Source organism: Phyllostomus discolor, chromosome 1 (genome assembly GCF_004126475.2).
Source record: "Phyllostomus discolor isolate MPI-MPIP mPhyDis1 chromosome 1, mPhyDis1.pri.v3, whole genome shotgun sequence".
Classification (NCBI taxonomy): Eukaryota; Metazoa; Chordata; class Mammalia; order Chiroptera; family Phyllostomidae; genus Phyllostomus; species Phyllostomus discolor.
Window position 1 is genome coordinate 208,573,134 of NC_040903.2, and position 17,821 is coordinate 208,590,954.

The 17,821-nt window shown below is 61.8% G+C and overlaps 1 protein-coding gene across 8 annotated transcripts in view; it reads right to left on the reverse strand.

The window, feature by feature from the left end:
• TTC7B (tetratricopeptide repeat domain 7B) overlaps positions 1-17,821 on the reverse strand; it is a 215,640-nt gene that overhangs the window by 17,711 nt on the left and 180,108 nt on the right. For all 8 annotated transcript variants that reach the window (XM_036013158.1, XM_036013163.1, XM_036013151.1 and 5 more), the window contains one exon: positions 11,993-12,195. In XM_036013158.1, the coding sequence (XP_035869051.1) occupies positions 11,993-12,195 (203 nt within the window). The remainder of the gene's footprint in view (positions 1-11,992; positions 12,196-17,821) is intronic.

Here is a 17,821-nt window from a genome sequence, read left to right on the forward strand (position 1 = left end):
CTGCGGTAGTGCCGTGCAAACTGCCGGCACCTCCGTTTCCTCGTCAGTAAATTTCTCTCCTGCTCCGCAGATGCCGGCGCTCCTTGGGTTCCGCCCAAGCCCCTCTCTCTCTCCCTCTCTGTGCGTCACACCCCAGGTGGTCTCAAGGCCTCCCACACCTTCAGCTACCAGCTACAGGCCGCTGCCCCCCCCCACCACAGTGCCGGCCCCAGCCCCAGACATGGCCCGACCTCCAGACCCCCGGCCACATGCCAAGGGCAGCTCCTCCTGAACCCACCCGGGCCGCCCCGTCTTGATGTGCTGACCCAGACCCGCGTCCTCCTCCCCATGCCTTCTCATTGCTGGTGGAGACGCCTCGTCCTTCCAGCCCCAATACCAGCTGTCTGAGAGAAAGCCCGGAACCTCCCGATTCCCCCGCAGAGCCACCGGCCCCGAGTCTGCCTTCTCAGCGGCCCCTGGACCGTGGGCCGTTAGCCGAGTCTTGGTGTCACTCAGCTCCCACCGAGCGCGTCCCCCACCGTGGCCTCCGGAATACTCTCTCCAAACATGCAAACCTGATCACGTGACTATTTCTTTCCAACATTATCATGCAAAATTTCAGACCTGAAGAATAGGGGAGAGGCTAATATAATCAACATCCCCTACATTTAATAACCGCTAACATTTTTCATATTTGCTACAGCTATCTGCAGGGCAAGGGTTGGTGTCTTAAAGTAAATGATAGGCATTGTAAAATTTCACCCCTAACACTTCAGCAGGAATCTCTAAAAAAACAAAAAAAAAAACAAGGAGGTTTTCTTATCTAACCACCCAACCATATCACACCCACCAAAAGCAATGGCGCCTCCTGATCGCCTACTACCCGGCCCACGTTCGCACTTCCCCAGCTGTCCCACGTTTGTCTCCAGCAGCTGGTTCTCAAATGCCACCTGGGCCCCACCTGTGGCGGAGTCTGCAACTCCACGCAGCTGCTGAGCCTGGCCCCTGGGTCACGTGTTCTGTGGAGCCCTTTCTGTCTCCCGCCCCCCCATCCCAGGACAGATCGCCCTCGGCCCGCACATCTGCCTGTGAGTCCCCGGGACGTCTCCCGTGCAGACGCCTACACGAGCACTCTCAGGACTCAGGGTGGGGGCGGCATGCTCGTGCTCTCGGGATCCAGCCCGGCACCTGGCACAGAGCTGGGCCCCATGCCTCGAGCGCACACGTCATCTCACTGGGCCCGCACCACAGTGGCCGAGAGGCCACGTGCCGAGGGAAAGTGGAACACGGCCCGGCACAGAGCAGGCGCTCACACACTCGGTCCGTTCCTGCTTCCCGAGCCTTCGGGTGACCAGCCAGTTGATGTTCCGAGAGGCTGGCAAAGCGGCAAGACCTACACGGGTATTTCCAGAGGCAGGTGTTCCGTGAACACCCAGCGGAGGAGGAAAGGCAGGGGGCAGACTGGAGGAGGGGACAGGGCTCCTGCACCCCACGGAGCACCTGGTGGGAAGTGAAAGAGGTGGAGCGACCATGGGGGGTGAGGTGGGAGGGGGAGTCCACTCCCAGGCACGGTGCTCTGGAGCCCCCGGAACTGCAGCAGAGGCACCCCGAGCCGAGGGGCTCTCGAAGGACCTTTCTGAAGCTCCCAGAGATGTGGCATGTCTGGGACACTGGGGCCCAGGCCAGAGGGCTGGTGTGGGGCGCTCGGGCCATGGTTGGTTCTCTCCCACTGAGGCCCCAGGGCAGCACGAGAGGGGCGAGGCTCCCTCTGGACCCTGGGTTCTGCCGCTCTCACACAACGGCCCCGGGTGGCCCTCTGCACACCTGCACCTTCTTCCTCTTTAGGGAGCAGCACCCATGGTCTTGCCAACCCCTCCCCACACACGCCTGGGGGGTCTCTGAGGACAGGGCCCCAGAGCAGGCTCTGGCGGCTCTGTGCAGCGGGGAAGGGCCGGCCTTGGCTCTCAGTCATGACCTTCCTGGAACCTGAGGGCTTGAGACTTCGTGATTCCGGGTACATCTGTCACTGGAACATTTGTCATTCCTTCCTCCTGAGCAAGCCCTCACCCCGCCCCTTGGCAACAGGAAGGGTGCCAAAGGCCAGCCTGGAAACCGCTGCACCCAGCTGGGCTCGGAATCAGGGCCGAAGCTGGCGATCCAGGAACATCTGGGGCTCGGGCAGCTGTGCGAAGGGGCGCTGCATGGCAGGGAGGGAGAGACACTTGCAGGCGAGGTAAGAAGCCAGAGGAGAGACCGAGACTCTAGTCCAGTTGGGAGCGAAAGAGAAAGGAGGCAAGCTCAGCAGTTGCTGCTGGACCTCGAGACACAGAGCGGGAGCCCTCCAATCCCTGCGATCCCCAGAGACGGTGGGAATGCCCACCACTCCCCTCCAGGGCCTGGGTGGAGCGCTTTGGGGCCAGGGTCCCCGTGGAGCCACAGAGCTGATCAGCGAACACATGGAGCAGACCATGTGACCCTCGCCGGGAGCAGTGACTGCGGCGAGGCGGGAAGGCAGCGGAAGCGAAACGTCAAATCAGATGTGCTGGGATGACAGGGCAGAATGTCTAAGGATAAATGGTTTGCAGGGAGGATGTCAGATTTCAAATAGTCCTAGACCATAATTACTAAGGAGACACTGACTGCACTGCCTGTCATTAGTCATCCAAGACTCCGAAACAGAAAACAGGAATAAACGCGGCATTAATTTTTTCCTCAGGCTGCAGCACAGGAACACCTAGCGACGCGGCTTGCGTCTCGCCGCCTGCCCGGGGCCGTGTCGCTTCTGGGTCTGGGATTCCAGTCCTCGGGGAAGCAGGGGAGGCCTGATGCCACAGCTCCCCGGCCGGGGCGGAGACAACGCAGCAGGGGTGGGAAGAATCCAAAACCCCAGCCGAAAATGTCTGCAGAGACTGTCCTTGCGTCAGGGGACGCCGTTTGGGGAAGGGGCGTTGCTTTGGGGGAGGGGCTGGCACGAGCCCGGGCCGTGGCTGTGGCCGTGGGGGGTCAGGTGCATGCCCAGCAGCCGCTCCCCAGTCCGGTGATGCTGCTTTGGCCCCAAGGCGGACTCACATGCCCAACAACCAGGGGGTGTCGTAGCTCCAAAAGGATGTGAGGGTAGACCTTGCCTCCTAGAAAACCTCTCATTTACCTGGTTCCTTCCCCCAGTGATTTCCAACACCTCCTCTGACTCAGATGACCTCGCCCCTGGGGTCAACCTCTGACCCAGCTTCGGCGGGCTCAGTCCTGGCTTGTTCCTGCCCCTGCTGTCCTCTCCGCCCCAAAGAGGCTGCAGGAACTATGGAAACCCACTTAGAGCCATGTGGCTCCCTCCCTGCTCCCCAGGGGCGTGCCCCGCTCCCTGGAAGCTGGCTGAGAAAGCACAGCCATCTTGGTGCTGTGGGGACCAGGGAAGCTGCTTTCCTCTGGGTCCGGGGCTGGAGTGGGGGGCGAGAGAAGAGGCTCCCCGAGTCGGGACTGAGACCAGAAGACCACGCACGTCCTGCACGGGGCACCGGGCTCACGGTCTGGCAGGAACCGTGCAAGAAGGGCCAAGCAAGGGTTCAGAGTCACCATCAAAGCACGAGGGGTGACCTTGAGGAGACGTGACTGGGGCGGGGCCCAGGGGTGGCTGCTTGGGAAACGCCACTGTGTGCATTCGTCTGGCCTGAGGGCGTGGGGTTTTGGGGCCTGGTTTTTGTCCTTTTAACCAGGAAGTGATGTTTAATGATGTTTGTCTGGTGCACAGGGGTGGGAGGGCTGGGCTGCGCAAGGCCAGGGGTGACGAGCGCCCTCCTTTCCTGGCACTCCCAAGGCCTGAGGCTGTCCCTTCCTGGCCCGTCTGTAACCACAGGACACTGGTGGGAGGTTCTGGTCTAAGCGACAGGTGGGAGTGCGTGGAGCCCCAGGAGGGGACTGCTGCCTGCAGGTGCACCGCCCACCTGCCGGCACGTGCCACATCAACCTGTCTACTGGGTGCCCCGGCTGCCCAGGGGTGGCCAGTCGGCCCCTGGCTCTGGGCCTGGCCTTGGGGCCTGCTACCAGCTCAGAGAGTGAGCTCCTGGGGGGTGGGGTGGGGGAGAGCAAGCATGGGGTTCGAGCCAGGAAAGGGGCCATTCTTTGTAGCGGGCCGTTCTTTGTAGCTGACCGTGTTGGCTTCCGTGCCGAGCACACCCGACGGCAGCCTGACTGGCAGCCCCTCACGTCCTCTCTGGGCCCCGGCCTGCAGTACACTGGGCCCCCGCCGCCCCGGCAGGTTCTCTCACTAAGTTCTGCCCCGGCCTCCCCCAACCCCGCCTGACGCCACCTCCTGCACTCACGGCCAGAAGGGACTGGGCCAAGGCCAAGCCAACAAGCGCCCAGAGGCCGGCACACAAAGAAACAGTTGACCTGGCTGTTCGAAACCTGCACATTCTGGTGACGCCTGTTTGGAATCTCTTCCAGGGAGACAGCACCCAGTGCTTGGTAAAGGAGTAAAGACAGCTGTCAAGTTCAAGTTCCCTTATAGTCGTTTTCCACCTCTCCTTCCCCTACCCCGCTTTGCCCACCTGCCACCTGCGACCCACACAGACCGCTGCGCTGTCTCAGGTGTGGCGCCTTCCCCACCCCCACAGTCAGGCAGACAGACCGTGAACGGGACGGCTCCACGCTGGTGTAACACGTGCTTCAGGTGAAGAGACTCAAAGCGGAGGGCGGGAAACACCTGGGCTGGGCTCCAGGACAGGCCCTGCCCTTCCTGCCACTCGGGTTGGGGGCCCACCCCCGGTGTCAGTGCCACAGCAGCCTCGGTCTGGCTGGGCTGGCCTCCCCTGAGCCCAGGATGCTCTCAGTGTCTGCCTGACAAGTCATGCTGGCGGGGGCCTCCACCGGTTCTTTGCGCCTCAGCAACCCGGGCCCCGGGCTCCACGGAAACAGTCAGGAAGCCACACTTACAAGCAAAAGTACTGTGTTTCTGCCCAACCACATGCCACGGATGAGACATTCTTATTTCGGCTCCTCTAATTGCTCAAATTTGGTCTTGCTCGATCAGAAGGAAAGCCACAGTGAGCTCATTTATAAAGGAGATGTCTCACTCACTGTCCAAAAGTTACAGATGGGCTTCTGCCACAGGTGTGGTCTAAATTACAGGGGGTGACGGCACGGTTCGGCAGGACTGGGGAGAGGACGGCAGTGGTATTCACAGCGGGGGTTTGTGGGGGGCTCTGCAGCCCACACTCACTCGTTTACCCTGAACGGTCGACCGCGCCACTGGGAGGGCACGGTTGTCACCCCCATTTCACAGCTGTGAGCAAGCGGAAGCCCAGGAAGGTCCGGAACCTCATCTCCAGCCATAGTCAGTGGGTAGTAAGGCGGACGCTTGCACCCGGGCAGGCCGGCTCCTGTGCCACGCCCTTACCCTCTGTGCCGTCTGTCCTGTCTCTCCAGCTGAGACTCCTCAAGGGCCCTCCTGCCACACAGCCTCAGTGTCTCCCCGTCCGGTGCCGCTCCTAGCTTGCCGTGGGACCTGGGACAAGTCGCCAAGAGCAGTTTTCCCGTCAGTAAAAAAGAATTTCCCCACTGCACCTCATATCGTGAGAACAAACGCATCGGATAACATGGGAGGTTCTAGATTTCTTTGCAGAGGTCAAAATTATGTTCGTGCCAAGAATTAGTAATTCTCACAAGGGCCTCAAGCCGTCAAAGGAGCTAAGGCGCCATTAGGAGGAAGGAGGGGGGTGAAGTGAAGGAGAAAGGCCCAGGCGTGCAGCGGGCGGGACACACTGCTGTGCCATGGGCACCGCGGGTCCGAGTCCACACCGCAGTGCGCACAGGCGGCGGAGAATCAGGGCCCCTCCGCTCGCCAAGGAGCGCCCTCGGCACGCACGCCGATGCCCTGGAAGGGTGGACGTCTAAACAGTTCACAAGTCTTTCTCCAAAGAAGAGAGTTCTTAATTTTAAAAGCATTTTTGCATCCTGAAAGAACATAGAATACAATTAACGGATGAAAGAGCCTTCTCAGTAGACTGTGGTCAAGTCGTGTTTCCTGCCAATCATTGTTTCTGTGCTCCGGGAGAAAACTGATACTTGGGATGAAAGAGATCCACTTCTAAAGACCAGCATTGGAAAGAGGAAGGGTATCTCCATTCTGTTTCATTAGCTTAATTGCACCTGGGCCTCATCCAGAGGAGCGAAGGGATCAAAGGCCCCCCTTCCAGACTAGTTCTTCAGGGGGAAAGCTGTGTAACCCGGCCGTGCCTGTGCCCTGGGCTGCCTGCGGCCCCAACTCCCCCTAGCTGGACTGACGGATACATCAGACAGACACACAGACACCAGTCTCAGGCTGCGTCCTTCCTCCAACAACAGCACAAGTTGGAAAACATGCTCTTAACTCATAAAATGAGACACAAGCAATTTTGCCCAAATCTCATTAAAAAGATGGACGTTTTAAAACACGGGAGAGAGAAAAACACTGAAGCTCTGTAGTTCCCGGTGCAAGCTGCCTCGGGCAAGCCAGGCCCACCGCTCCCTCAGCTCGACACCGCCCTGCCCGGCCTCTGGCCTGTCTGGCACAGCATCAGGCACAGTGTCAGGCACAGCAGGAAGAGTCTCGTCCCACTGGAAGCTGCAGGTGAGCCCGAAGTGCGTGGAAGGAAGCCCAGCCTTCCCAGGGCAATGTCGTCGGTGAGCTTGTTGTGAGGAATCCACGGGGCCCAATGTCAGGGTCAGACGCTAGAAGCGTAGGAACCATCAGACATGCAGCAACAATCCCTGGGACACGTGCCCCAACCCCCATCAGCGCTGTGTGCGGAAGGCAGCTCGTTAACAAAATGCGCTTTGCAAGCGGCTTCCGCGTTCTCCCCGGCAGCCTCTGCGGCTGTTGGCTGACGCAGCCCTGGGGGCGGAGCCGCGGCCCCCTCCCAGAGCGTTCACGCAGGACGGACATGGGACGTAGGGCTTCTGAAGTTTCGGGAAACGCAGGACCCGGGAAGAAAGCCTCAAGGACGGCCTCCCGCACTCGAGGCCTCTGGCTGGAGCTGCGCAGGCTGAAGTCCGGGGCCCTCCCGCCTTGCTGCCTGCCTCCAGGAGACAGACCAGCGGGTTTGGACCCGTCCTGCTCCGGACAGAAAGCTCCCTCCGTGATTCGATCGGCCCCTTAGGGTGACCTCAACGCTGAGCAGCCTCGCTGGGGTCTCTCTTTTGCAGCCCGTACCCTGCGGCCCCCCACCCCACCCCTTCCCTGAGCTGGGGCAGGCAGGCCCCAGCCATACTCCCTGGGCGGGTCGCCTCCAGTGTCCCTCCTGCTGATCATCGACCCCTTTCCTCAGGGAGCTCCACCAGCAGGGTGGGACTCGCCGCCTCCCCGGCCTTCGAGTCACGTGCACGTGCATGATGCATGACACAGCTGTCTTCCCTTTCCCGGCTCCCCACCTTGCCTCGGGAACTTGTCATTCAAGGGGGTGGCGGCCCCTGCGTGCGTGTCATCTCTCACATCTCCCACACCAGCCCCGGGACCCCCTGCTGTCTGTGTCTGCTGCACCGGGCTCGCTCAGCTGAAGGCCGCCCTCAGGTTCACGCATCTGCTCTCTTCTTCCCCGCTGCGGGGTGGGGTGGGGAGGGGGGAGCGGGAGCTGCTGCCGGGGGAGGTGGGAGCGGGTGGGCGGTCAGCTGGGGTGGGGCTCTGCCATCCCCTCCCCTGCTTCTGGGCCAGTCCCCTTCACAGCTGCCTCAGGCCCGTCTGTCTCCCTCTCTCTACAAGCTGTCCATGCCACCAAGCCCCGACGACCCGCCATCTGCTTCTGTTCCACACCTTTCCCGACCTGTCAGCCGGCGGGGGCGGGGAGCCCGCAGGAGAGATGTATTTCTCAGCAGCGCTTTTCCCTCCCAGCCTATCGACTCCCCTCCACCACGCAACCTTCTTGGCTCCCCTCCACGGTCGTCTCCCCACCCCCCGCCCCCGCACCTCACACACCGCCCTCACCAGCCCGGCTGACTTTATCAGAGGACAAGCAGATGTCCCTGTTTGCAGAGCCTGTCCCTGTCCTGGTAACTCTGTCTTCAGCTACCCGGTGTCTCCGCGTCTCTCCTTGGCCGGGCAGTGTCTCCCAGGGATGCTGCTGCGCTCTCTGCCCTGTGTTCCCGGGGAGCACCCCCTCCCCTCCCACCATGTCCCTCCCCTCCCCCACTCCAGGTCACAGAAAACCTGGTGGGGACGACGCCGCCCTCTGCCTCATCGATCCACTCTGGACACTGGGAGCTAAAGGCTTTTGAACATAGCACGCGGATGCATGTAAATGTACACACTTGTGCAAAACTGGTATGGAAAGGTGCCTGCGGACTTTCTGGAAGACGTCTCCCCAGTCCATGAGTGCCCCCCCCCCCCCCCCCCGCGCCCGCCGTCAACACTGCGCTGTGCTTCCTCATCCCAGCGGCTCCCCGCACCCTTCACCGCCCACACGCAGCTCGCCGCCTCCCTCGGCTGTGCCAACTCACCGTTAACATTAAACACGTTATTTCTCTCCTCCCTCCTCTCTGTATGTGAATTTAAACACACACAGGAAGGCTAAAACAGTTGGGAAATTATCAGTTCTCATTGGGGTTCAATTTACATTTCTCTTGTGGAGCCCGACCTCCTGTTAACTTTGATGGCTGCCGTCTGCCTCCGAGTTATTCCTGCCTTTAAACAACACCAACGGGCCTGTGTTTCGGCCTCAGCCGGACCTCTCCGAGCTGGACTGGGCTCTCTGGCACGCACCGCCTCTTACGACCCTGGATGTGCACAAGTATTTGTTCTCTACGGAGCCAGCCCGAGCTTCTGTCCGATCACGCTCGCCGCCGTCCCCAGGAGCCACCCGGTCTCCCCCCGAGCAGACTCGGGGTTCCCTCTTTCCCAGCTGCCCGGCCGCCGGTCAGGCCGCCCCTGCTGCCCCCTCCTCCCCCGTGGGCGCCCGTGACCACGCAGACACACTTTCCTCCCTTGGGTTTTTCTACGAGCCACACACGGCAGGTTCCTGCACTTCCTTCCCCCGGGACCTCTTCGGTTGGCTCTTTGGTGGCATCCGGAGCTCACGTTCTTCAAACCCCTTCCGGCCTTGACCTTCTGAGTCTCGCCCTGACCCGGCGGGGGCAGGCATCCCTGGCCCACCCGTCACTGGCACTCCCCTCTCCCCGAGTGCCGGGCACACGTGTCAACAAACAGTATCTCCGTGCCCGCCTCCCTCTGCCACGTGAGTCCAGGGCCCTGGCTCTTCCCGAGGCCTGGGCCTGGCGACAGAGGCAGCTTCTGACTTCTCTGCGGGGCCCCTCCCCTGTGCTCAGGGGCTGACCAACCAGCCTGGTGTCCACGACAGCCCGGCAGGGTCTTCTGCGACCCAGGGAGAGGCTTTCCATTCCCATGCGTACTCTGTGTCTGGTGCTCACATGGTCCCCATTATACAGCAGGGAAACTGAGGCACGGAGCAGGTGAGCGGCTTCTGAGGCCCCAGAGGTAGTGAGCAAGGGAACTGGGATGCCAGCCCAGGCCGGGGTGGCCTGGGGTGCCCTCCTGGGCCACCTCCCTCCCTCCATCCATCCAAAGCTGGAGAAGCCCAGCTCTCCCACGCAGCCCAGGGTCGTCGGGGGCGAGAGCGGGGGGGCTGGAGTTCCAGGGCTGTCCCTCCACGGGGCAGGCTGTGAGTCCACAGGCCAGCCAGCGCTGCTCCTGAGGTCACCAGGAAGGAGCCCTGCAAGCCGCTCTGTGGGAGTCGCACTGATCCCAGCCCCCAGGGTGGTTCTGGACCTCAAGAACCGGAACCCCTCAGAACATGCACGCTCGCTGGTCTCTGCCTGCCCCCGGTCTGGAGCGTTCTGAATATAGCAGGACGCACTGAGAAAAGTCCTAAGAGTTTATCACTTTTCCTCTTTTCTCCTGGTGAGACCCCCAGAGTGGCTCATGTCTCTGAGCCTGGAGAAGGCCCAAGTGCGGGTGGCCTGCCCCTCCCTCGCCAGCCCTCCCGTGCGGGGCCTGCCGTGGCGGCTCCCTCCTCGCGGGAGAGCCCGGGCATTTGTCAAGGGCTCAGGTGTCCCAACAAGCTGCGAAGGCGAAACAGAAAACTCTCCTGGTGCGATTTTCCTACGCGATCTTCTGTCTCGTGTGTTCCCCTTGGGGGTGGAGGAGAAACACTCCCCTGAATAATTCATGGGCCCCGCCGAGGTGGAAACACGCGGCCTCTTTTCGATGAGAACGCCGGGGCCACGGCGCGGACGGCACCTCTGCTGCGGCGCCTGGGAAAGGGCACGGCGGCCTCAGAAGCTCTTCCAAGTGCCTCTTAACTACTTCTGATTAAACAAACTTGGAGTTCTGGATAATGTGTAAGACTATAAAGCTGTCTTGAGCTACAGAATGCTCACGGAAGGAAGTTGAAAACAAAATTAAGTAGCTGTAATTATTCTAAACTCTGATTTATTTGCAAAACTGAACATGGTTGTCATCGGTTTCCTACTGCATGAGCACCTACCGGGTGCCAGGACCTCCGTTAGGCTTGTTACTTGAATCAGCTCATTCTGTTGTCACCAGCGGACGGGGTAGGTCACAGCCCAATTCCCAGGGCCACCGAGGCTCCTGGAGGTCGAGCACCGGCCCCAGGTGTCCCAGGAGCGGGACCGGGGCTGCGCTGGGACCCAGATCTGACCCAGCTGTGACCCGGAAGCACATGCCCTGCCCATGATGCCCAGGGCTCGGGGTGGGCACCCTCCTGCTGCTCAGCTCCCTCCTCATTTGCAATGTCACTACCAGAAACGGCGAGAGAACGAAGGCTTTGGGATCCTTCAGGCAGCATTTTACGTATTAGTTACAGAACCATAACCTCTTGGCACCTGACAGAAACTCGGCCGATCCAGTCGGATGTTTTCATGTCGCAGGGAGGGAACAGTGCCCGGAACTCACGGGCTTTTCCCAAGGTTACAAGAGGGAGGCAGCGATGCCGCTGGGCCAGAGCCCTGCCCCGGGACTCCTCGCCCAGTGCTCCCTCCTCAGAGTCACACACCACCGAGGAGGGGCCCTGGGCTCCCACAGCGGCAACGCAGAGGGCAGCTCCGCTCCATCACATGGCCTTCCTTTCCTGCGGTTCCTTAAACGTCCCACCGCTAAGAATGAGGCAAGGGCTCAGAGCCGCAGCCCGCACGCAGGCCCCGAGAAGGCAGGCGGCTTCCCGCCAGCTCCGCGGGCCCAGGTAACGGCTGCCTTCCGATTCCGACTCTCGCAGGAAGAGCAGACCGATGGCTCTGCGGCAGGCTCGCTCGGCGTGTGTTCTCAACAGGACAGACCCCCCGGAGCGGCCAGTCCGCTGCCCCCCCCCCCCCCCATGGATACGGAGGCAGCCAAGTGGCCGACTCCTGGGCAAGGGATGGGGCGGAGCAGCGGGGCAGCCCCAGGCTCCTGGCCCGGCCGTCCAGGGAGCCACGGGTGTGCACGTCTGCAGGGCCAGCGCCCACACACTGTGGACACCGCAGTGACTTACCTGGTCCTTCTGGTGGGACAGGTCCCACCCGTCCCCTCCTCCAAACAGGATGACAGGGAGCCCTACTAGCCAGTGGCCTTGGAGACAAGCTGGAGTCCCCAGTTCCCTCAAGGTAAGAGAGCCCCCGGTCTGTAAAGTGCTCTGACTTTTGTACTCAAGTCTCTCTGGGGGGGGGGATGGACACCCCCATAAGGTGGCTGCTAAAAGCAGTGCAGAGGCCAAGATGACAAAGACAGTGCCCAGAGCCACAAGGAATGTCTTTACCAAATCCAGAGCCACAGGGTGGCTTGGCCTGGTGGCTGGGGACCACAGCCTCGAACTCTCCCCTGCCGCGCAGGGCTGCCAGGCAGGGCCGCTCAGGCTGGGCCCTGCCAGCTCCTTAGGGCTCCATTTACATCGGCCACAGCAGGAGCGGTGCCCGCCGGCCACGCGCACCCGGCCTCTGGAACCAGAATGGGGTCCGAGGGTCATGAGCTACTTGCTGCTTCCAAGGGCAGCCCTGCCTAGGAGCGGGGTCCCGCCGCCGCCGCTCTCAGACTCACCAGCCGCTGCATGCTCTTCACGTGGGTGGGGCTGATGGACAAGGCTTCTTCGTACCACCGCCGGGCTTCGTCGATGTGGCCCCGCAGCTCGGCAACCTGGCCCCGCATGTACAGGACGTTGTGGGACATCGGGAAGAGGTTGGCGGCCTCCTGGGTGCAGGCCGTGGCTTCAGCGGGCTTCCCGATGCCGATGTAGACCTCCGCTGCGGGGGAGGGAGCACAGGCAGGTGATTCCGGCTCCACAGGCCTTCGGAGGCCCTGCCGGCGGCTGCGGCTCTGGCTGGGGACGTTTATGTCCCCCCACCCCCGCCCAAGTCTGGCTAGGGCCTGTCAGGAACACACAGGGTCCGGAGCCGGCCAATCCCCCTCCCGGGTGGGAGCAGCTGCAGGCTGACAGTCCTTCATGCCCACGGTTGCACGGGGACCCGAGTCTCTCACACTGTGGGGCCCTGAAGGGACACGTGTCACCACCAAGAGGGGAGTGAGGACTGTGTGGGATCCCCACACCCCTCTAGGACACCCATCCGCAGGGTCCACCTAGGACACCTGGTGGCTCGGACACCTGGCCTCGGCTCTGACAGCCACTGGGAGGGCCAGAGTGAGCTCACGGAGAAGCGCACAGCCCCTCAGAGGGCAACAGCCCTGCCCTCCGGCCTGGTCTCCTGACACCAGAGGCGTGGCGAGGGCAGCCCGCTGGGGCTTACTGTCTACAGGCTGAACCTGAACAGTGACCCTGCCCGCCAGCCAGGGGGCTGCTGCGCCCTGGGGACTGTCCACTGTATCCCGTCCACGAAGCTCTGGGAAAACCAAGCCGTCGCTTTTAAGACAGCAGGAAAATGGCCTGTCTTCCAGTCTCAGGCCTCAACTTGCCCAGTTCCACACGGAGGGTCCTCAATTGCCCTGCAGCCCAGGCCTCCCCGAAAGAGCCCATCACGTGTGTCCCAGTGCCACCCGTCTGTGTCTCAGGGACACGCAAGCACCTCCTCCACCACCTTCCCAGGGCCCGGCTGTAGGGCTCCGCCCCCCCCCCCCCCCCCCAGCTGTGTCTGCGCGGACCACTGTCCCGGGCTCCACTCAGGCGGCCACTGTGCCTGGGACCTCTGACCCCTCCTGCCTCCGGGCCTTGACCACTGGCCTCCAGCCCTGGAAATTACTTTTATGCACATTAGTGCACTGTGTAGGATACAATGCACATGAAAACAGAGCTAGAAGAACAACACGATAAAAATAGAGAAGGTTTACCATTTTCCTTGCGTGTCTAATGAGGTATGTCCTGGAAGCAAGGGCTCCTCGAGCCCCTGGCCTCCGCCATCTGCCCCGCACAGCTGCTGCCAGACCACGCCCCCCACCCCACTGAGGCATGCTCTGGGCAGTCGGGTCCCCCCTTCCTTCAGGCTATTCCCACCGCTCCCCACCTGCCCTGCTTCTTCCCCTCCCCGTGCCAACGGACAGGTCTGTCTCGTCTCACTGCTGTCTGCCCCTCTAGGACGTAAGCCGTCCGTCCCACATGCTGTGCGCTGCCATGTCCCCAGTGGCTGCCACAGTGCCGGGCGCACAGCTGGAGCTCCGGGAGTCGCAGTGAGCGGAAGGATGAATGACAGCAGCGACAACAGTGACTGGCGTTCAGGAAACGGGGGCTTTGCCCAAGGGAGGTTCTCATGTCCCCTCCTATCTGCACGGCGGTCCTACGGGCACTGTTACTTTACCCCATTGCACACGTGTGGAGACTGAGGCAGAGAGAGGCGGAGTAGCTGGTCCACGGCCCTGGGGCAGGGTGGGGGCGGAGCCTGGCCTGGAGTGGGCGCTCTCGGCCTCTACAGAGAACTGTGTCGCCCCGGCACCAAAATAACACCCAGACCCCTTGGCTGCGCATTTGGGGCCCTCAGAGACCGCCTCCCTGCCCTCACCAAGGGGGGTTCCTCCTGCTCCCTGCACCCTGGGCTCCCGAGGCGAGCCCTGCTGTGCCCATACACGCCTTGGTCTGTTTTCCTGTGAGCCCCCCCGCCCCCTGCAGCCTCGCTTCAAGGCCTAGCTCAGTCACCACGGTTCCTGGGCACCACCTCGGACCCCACCCCTCCTCTCGGAGAGGGGCCCAGCCTCTGCACCTCTCTGTGGCTGTGTCCCCAGCACTTTGTGGGAGGGGTCTTGGGTCCGCTCCTGACAGCAGGCTCTGCTGCAGATCCGTCCCTCCATGTCCGCACCTCCAGCTTCAGGCCCGGAGGCGGGAGAAGCCCAGGTGGCATCCCAGGGCTGCGGTCTGTTCTGAGGCGGCTGACGCTCTGACCGTGACCGGCCTGCATGGCCCCTCTCCCAGCACCCTCAGGCCCTTGGTGGTCACGTCCACACGGGTGATGGCTCCATAGGCCATGGGAAAGCCTGGGAGGATACAGTCTCGCCAGGGTGCAGACCCATCCCGAATCTGGGACCCCTGCTGTCAGGGCCTCCGTCCATCAGTCCACCCTCAGACACGGAAACCCAGGCCATCAGAACGTAGCCTCCGCAGCCCTAAGGTGGCCGGGCCAGCCGCATGTGCTCCAGAGGCCCCGGCACCCGGGACCCGCTAGTGTGCACGGCACAGTGGGCTCCGCAGAGACAGACGATGGGACCTGCCCTTCGGTTGGGGCCCAGGCACAGCCTGCCCTCCTGGGACACGAGCGCCCTCCTCCCGACACCGCAGGGCCGGCCGATGTCCTCCTGTCATAACACGGTTCCCTCCAGGCTCTTGCTAGAGAGAGTCGGAGGCGCACCCACCGCGGGTCTGAGCTCCCTGGGCACGGCGGCGACCTGGGGGGGCTGCGTAGGCATGCCTCCTGCTGAACGCTGGCTCCTGCCTCGCTTCCACTGTGGGGGTGAGCTCATTTCCGAGGTCCTCAGGGCCCAGAGCACGGTCTGCGGGCGAGGGACACACACTGGGCCTCTCCTTCTAGGTAGGTCACTGGGGAATTCTTAAGAGGCCAAGTTGAGAGAGGGGGTCTAAACACTTCCAGAATTTTCATGCCAAGAGTCAAGGCCGGGGGAGCCTCACACCAGCAGCACAATGGTGTGCGTGCTGGCCTGTTCTCGGAGGGTCCCCGCGAGACCTCGGACCTCCCTGACTGACCGCCGTGTCTCCATCGGCCACAGGTCTGAGCCTCTGCTCCCTCCACGTGCTGGGGAATGGAAGACGGGGCTGAGCTGAGTCACCATCAGAAGGGGGAGAAAGACCCAGGTTCCCAAGGACTCTTCCAGCGGCCTAGAAGTTGCAGGAGGAAACCCCTGTTGCTGGTGAGGCTTGTGCTCCGAGGCCGATGGGGCAGGCGAAGGCCCGGGCTGCTACCGAGCGCCTCATTTTAAGTTCAAGTGGAAGGACGTAGGATGCAATGCGCTACAGTGATTTGCAAGCCATTTTCCCCAGTGGAGCCTCCTTTTTCCAAAGAGATACTGAGAGTAGGTAGTGCCCTGACCGGTGTGGCTCGGCGGGCTGGGTGTCCTCCTGCAAACAAATGGTAGCCAGTTCAATTCCCAGTCAGGACATGTGCATGGGTTGCGGGCCAGCTCCCCGGTTGGGAGTGTGTGGGAGGCAACCAATTGATGTTTCTCTTGCGCATCAACATTTCTCTCCATCTCTCTCTAAAAATAAATAAAATCTTTAAAAAAAAACCCAGAGTGGGCAGCTTGCCCTCCTCTTGGCTTGGCCCCTCTCCTGGCCTGGGAGGCACCGTTGGGGACCCCGGGGCTCTAGGGGACCTGGACTGTAAGCCCTGGTGTCATGAGAACATCGAGGATTCGGTCCCTGTGCCTGGGCCTTGTGTGTGGCCTTGGGCAGGGCGGTCGGCCTCCCTGGGCCCATTCACTGGTCTAGGGGGCCTGGTGCCGGCCCACATCCCTGCGAGGGCAGCAGGCCCACCAGGAGGAGGAATCCTGCAGCCCAGGGGGGCTGAAAACGGTGAGGGTCATGCTCAGCGGGGCCTCACCCCTCGGAGACAGACAGCAGTGTGAGGAAACTAAGGGGACAGGAGGTAGAATGGCCCGTCCAAGCCCCGCGGCTCTATGCGGCCGAGCCAGTGGACTTGGGAGGTGCAGGCCCCGCCGCTCCACTTTACCAAGGCTCCTCTGAGACGAGGGCCCGGAACACAGGCACAGCTCGGGGGCACCGCGAGCCGGGTCCCGCCCGACCGTGCAGAGTGGGTGTCGCCATACAGACAGAGAATGTCCCAGTAAAACCAGTCACACGAGTCCTTGAGTTTCCCAGTGCACGTGAATTATGTTTCCACTACACTGTCGTCTTTCAGTGCGCAACAGCATTACGGCTAAAAAACAATGTACATGCCTTAATTAAAAAGTGCTTTATTGCTAAGCAATGCTAACGGTCACCTGAGCCTGCAGGGAGCCGTGACTTTTTGCTGGTGGAGGGTCTCGTCTTCAGTTTGTAAAACTCGCAGTGTCTGTGAAGCGCAACCAGGTGTGGCTCGCCTGTAGTCACTCCTCCTTCCTGAGGACCGGCCGTCTTAACGGGCCCCACCTCTAAGGCTCCGTCAATGAAACCTCAGCGGGGGGGAGGGGGGCTTGGACGTCGGTCCAGCCTTCTGCGCTGGGGTTGAGGTGCTAAGAAGAAAGAGTAACCTGGAAAGGCCCGGGGGGGCAGGGGGCATTCCCGCCCAGGCACGTGCTGGTCCCTCCAGGGGTTTACAGTGAGTTCGGAGCCTGTCTTCCAGGGAGTCCGAGGCTCAAACGAGGACCGACGTCTCCCCAGAAGCCACAGCCATGCCATGGGCTTCCCTTGGTCCCATCGACTTGATGCATTTGGGAGAAGGACGTGGACTTGCTCACGGCGGCCCCCCAGGGCTCTCTCTGTCCAGCGCCCAGCGCCTGGGCTGTCTGTGTTCTCCATCTGCTCTCTCCGGCACGACCCTGGGCTCCGCCCCTGCACAGGGAGGCCCGCAGTGTGGGATGGGTGACTTCGACTCAGCTGCGATGCACCGGGGAGCCCAACCACAGTCAAACCACGTTCTCCGGCTCAGCTGCCCTAGCAACGCAGCTGGGAGTTCGCTCTCCATCACCTGCTCTATTTCTTAACTGCTGAGAACTCAGGAGGGAAAGAGCAGAGTATTATTTATACGTCCCTAAAGCCTCCAAAATAGGATCACTCATTGTCTTTTCCAACCAAAACTATGAGCCACTCCTGCCACGGTCACCTCTGGTCCCTGAGCGCAGGCTCTGGCACTTAGGAGGTGCCCAGAGAAACTTGCAGGTGAATGAACACTGAGTGAGGCCGGAGGAGGGGGACCGCTTCCATGGCCCAGGACGGCGACCCACGTCAGAGGCCGGAGGAGCAGCAGCAAACGAAGCTTCTTGGGCCCTTTCACCTGGGGCTAAGTTCAAGTTGAAAAAAATAAGTCAGCAGAGGGTCTGTGAGCCAACGGAGAGATGTAAGCGCTCGTGCGGCAGGGACAGAAACACAGAGGGGAGCTGCCTCTGGGGACCGGAGGCCGAGCCGACTGGCTTCCCCCGAGACCGCACCCGAGTGCGGTGTCAGGCCCGCACTGCGGGGAGGCTCTGAAAGGCCCCTTGCTGAAGGGTCACGGGACAAAGACTCTGTCCTGGCCGCTGGCAGCTGGCAGTGAACCAAAGGTCAGGGGCGACGCAGGGTCTCGGACATTTCTACCTCATTCTGAGAGCTCAGCCCGCACTCTGGCTACCCCGCTTGGCTTGTCCTTGTTACCGGGTTACTATGAAGAATGCTGCAAACAAATTCCCTCCTCTGCTTGCCAACCTTCAGCGGTTCCCTACTGCAGGTGAATGGAAGCCGCGTGTTTGCTTAGCATTTAGAGGTGGGGCCCTGCCACCTTT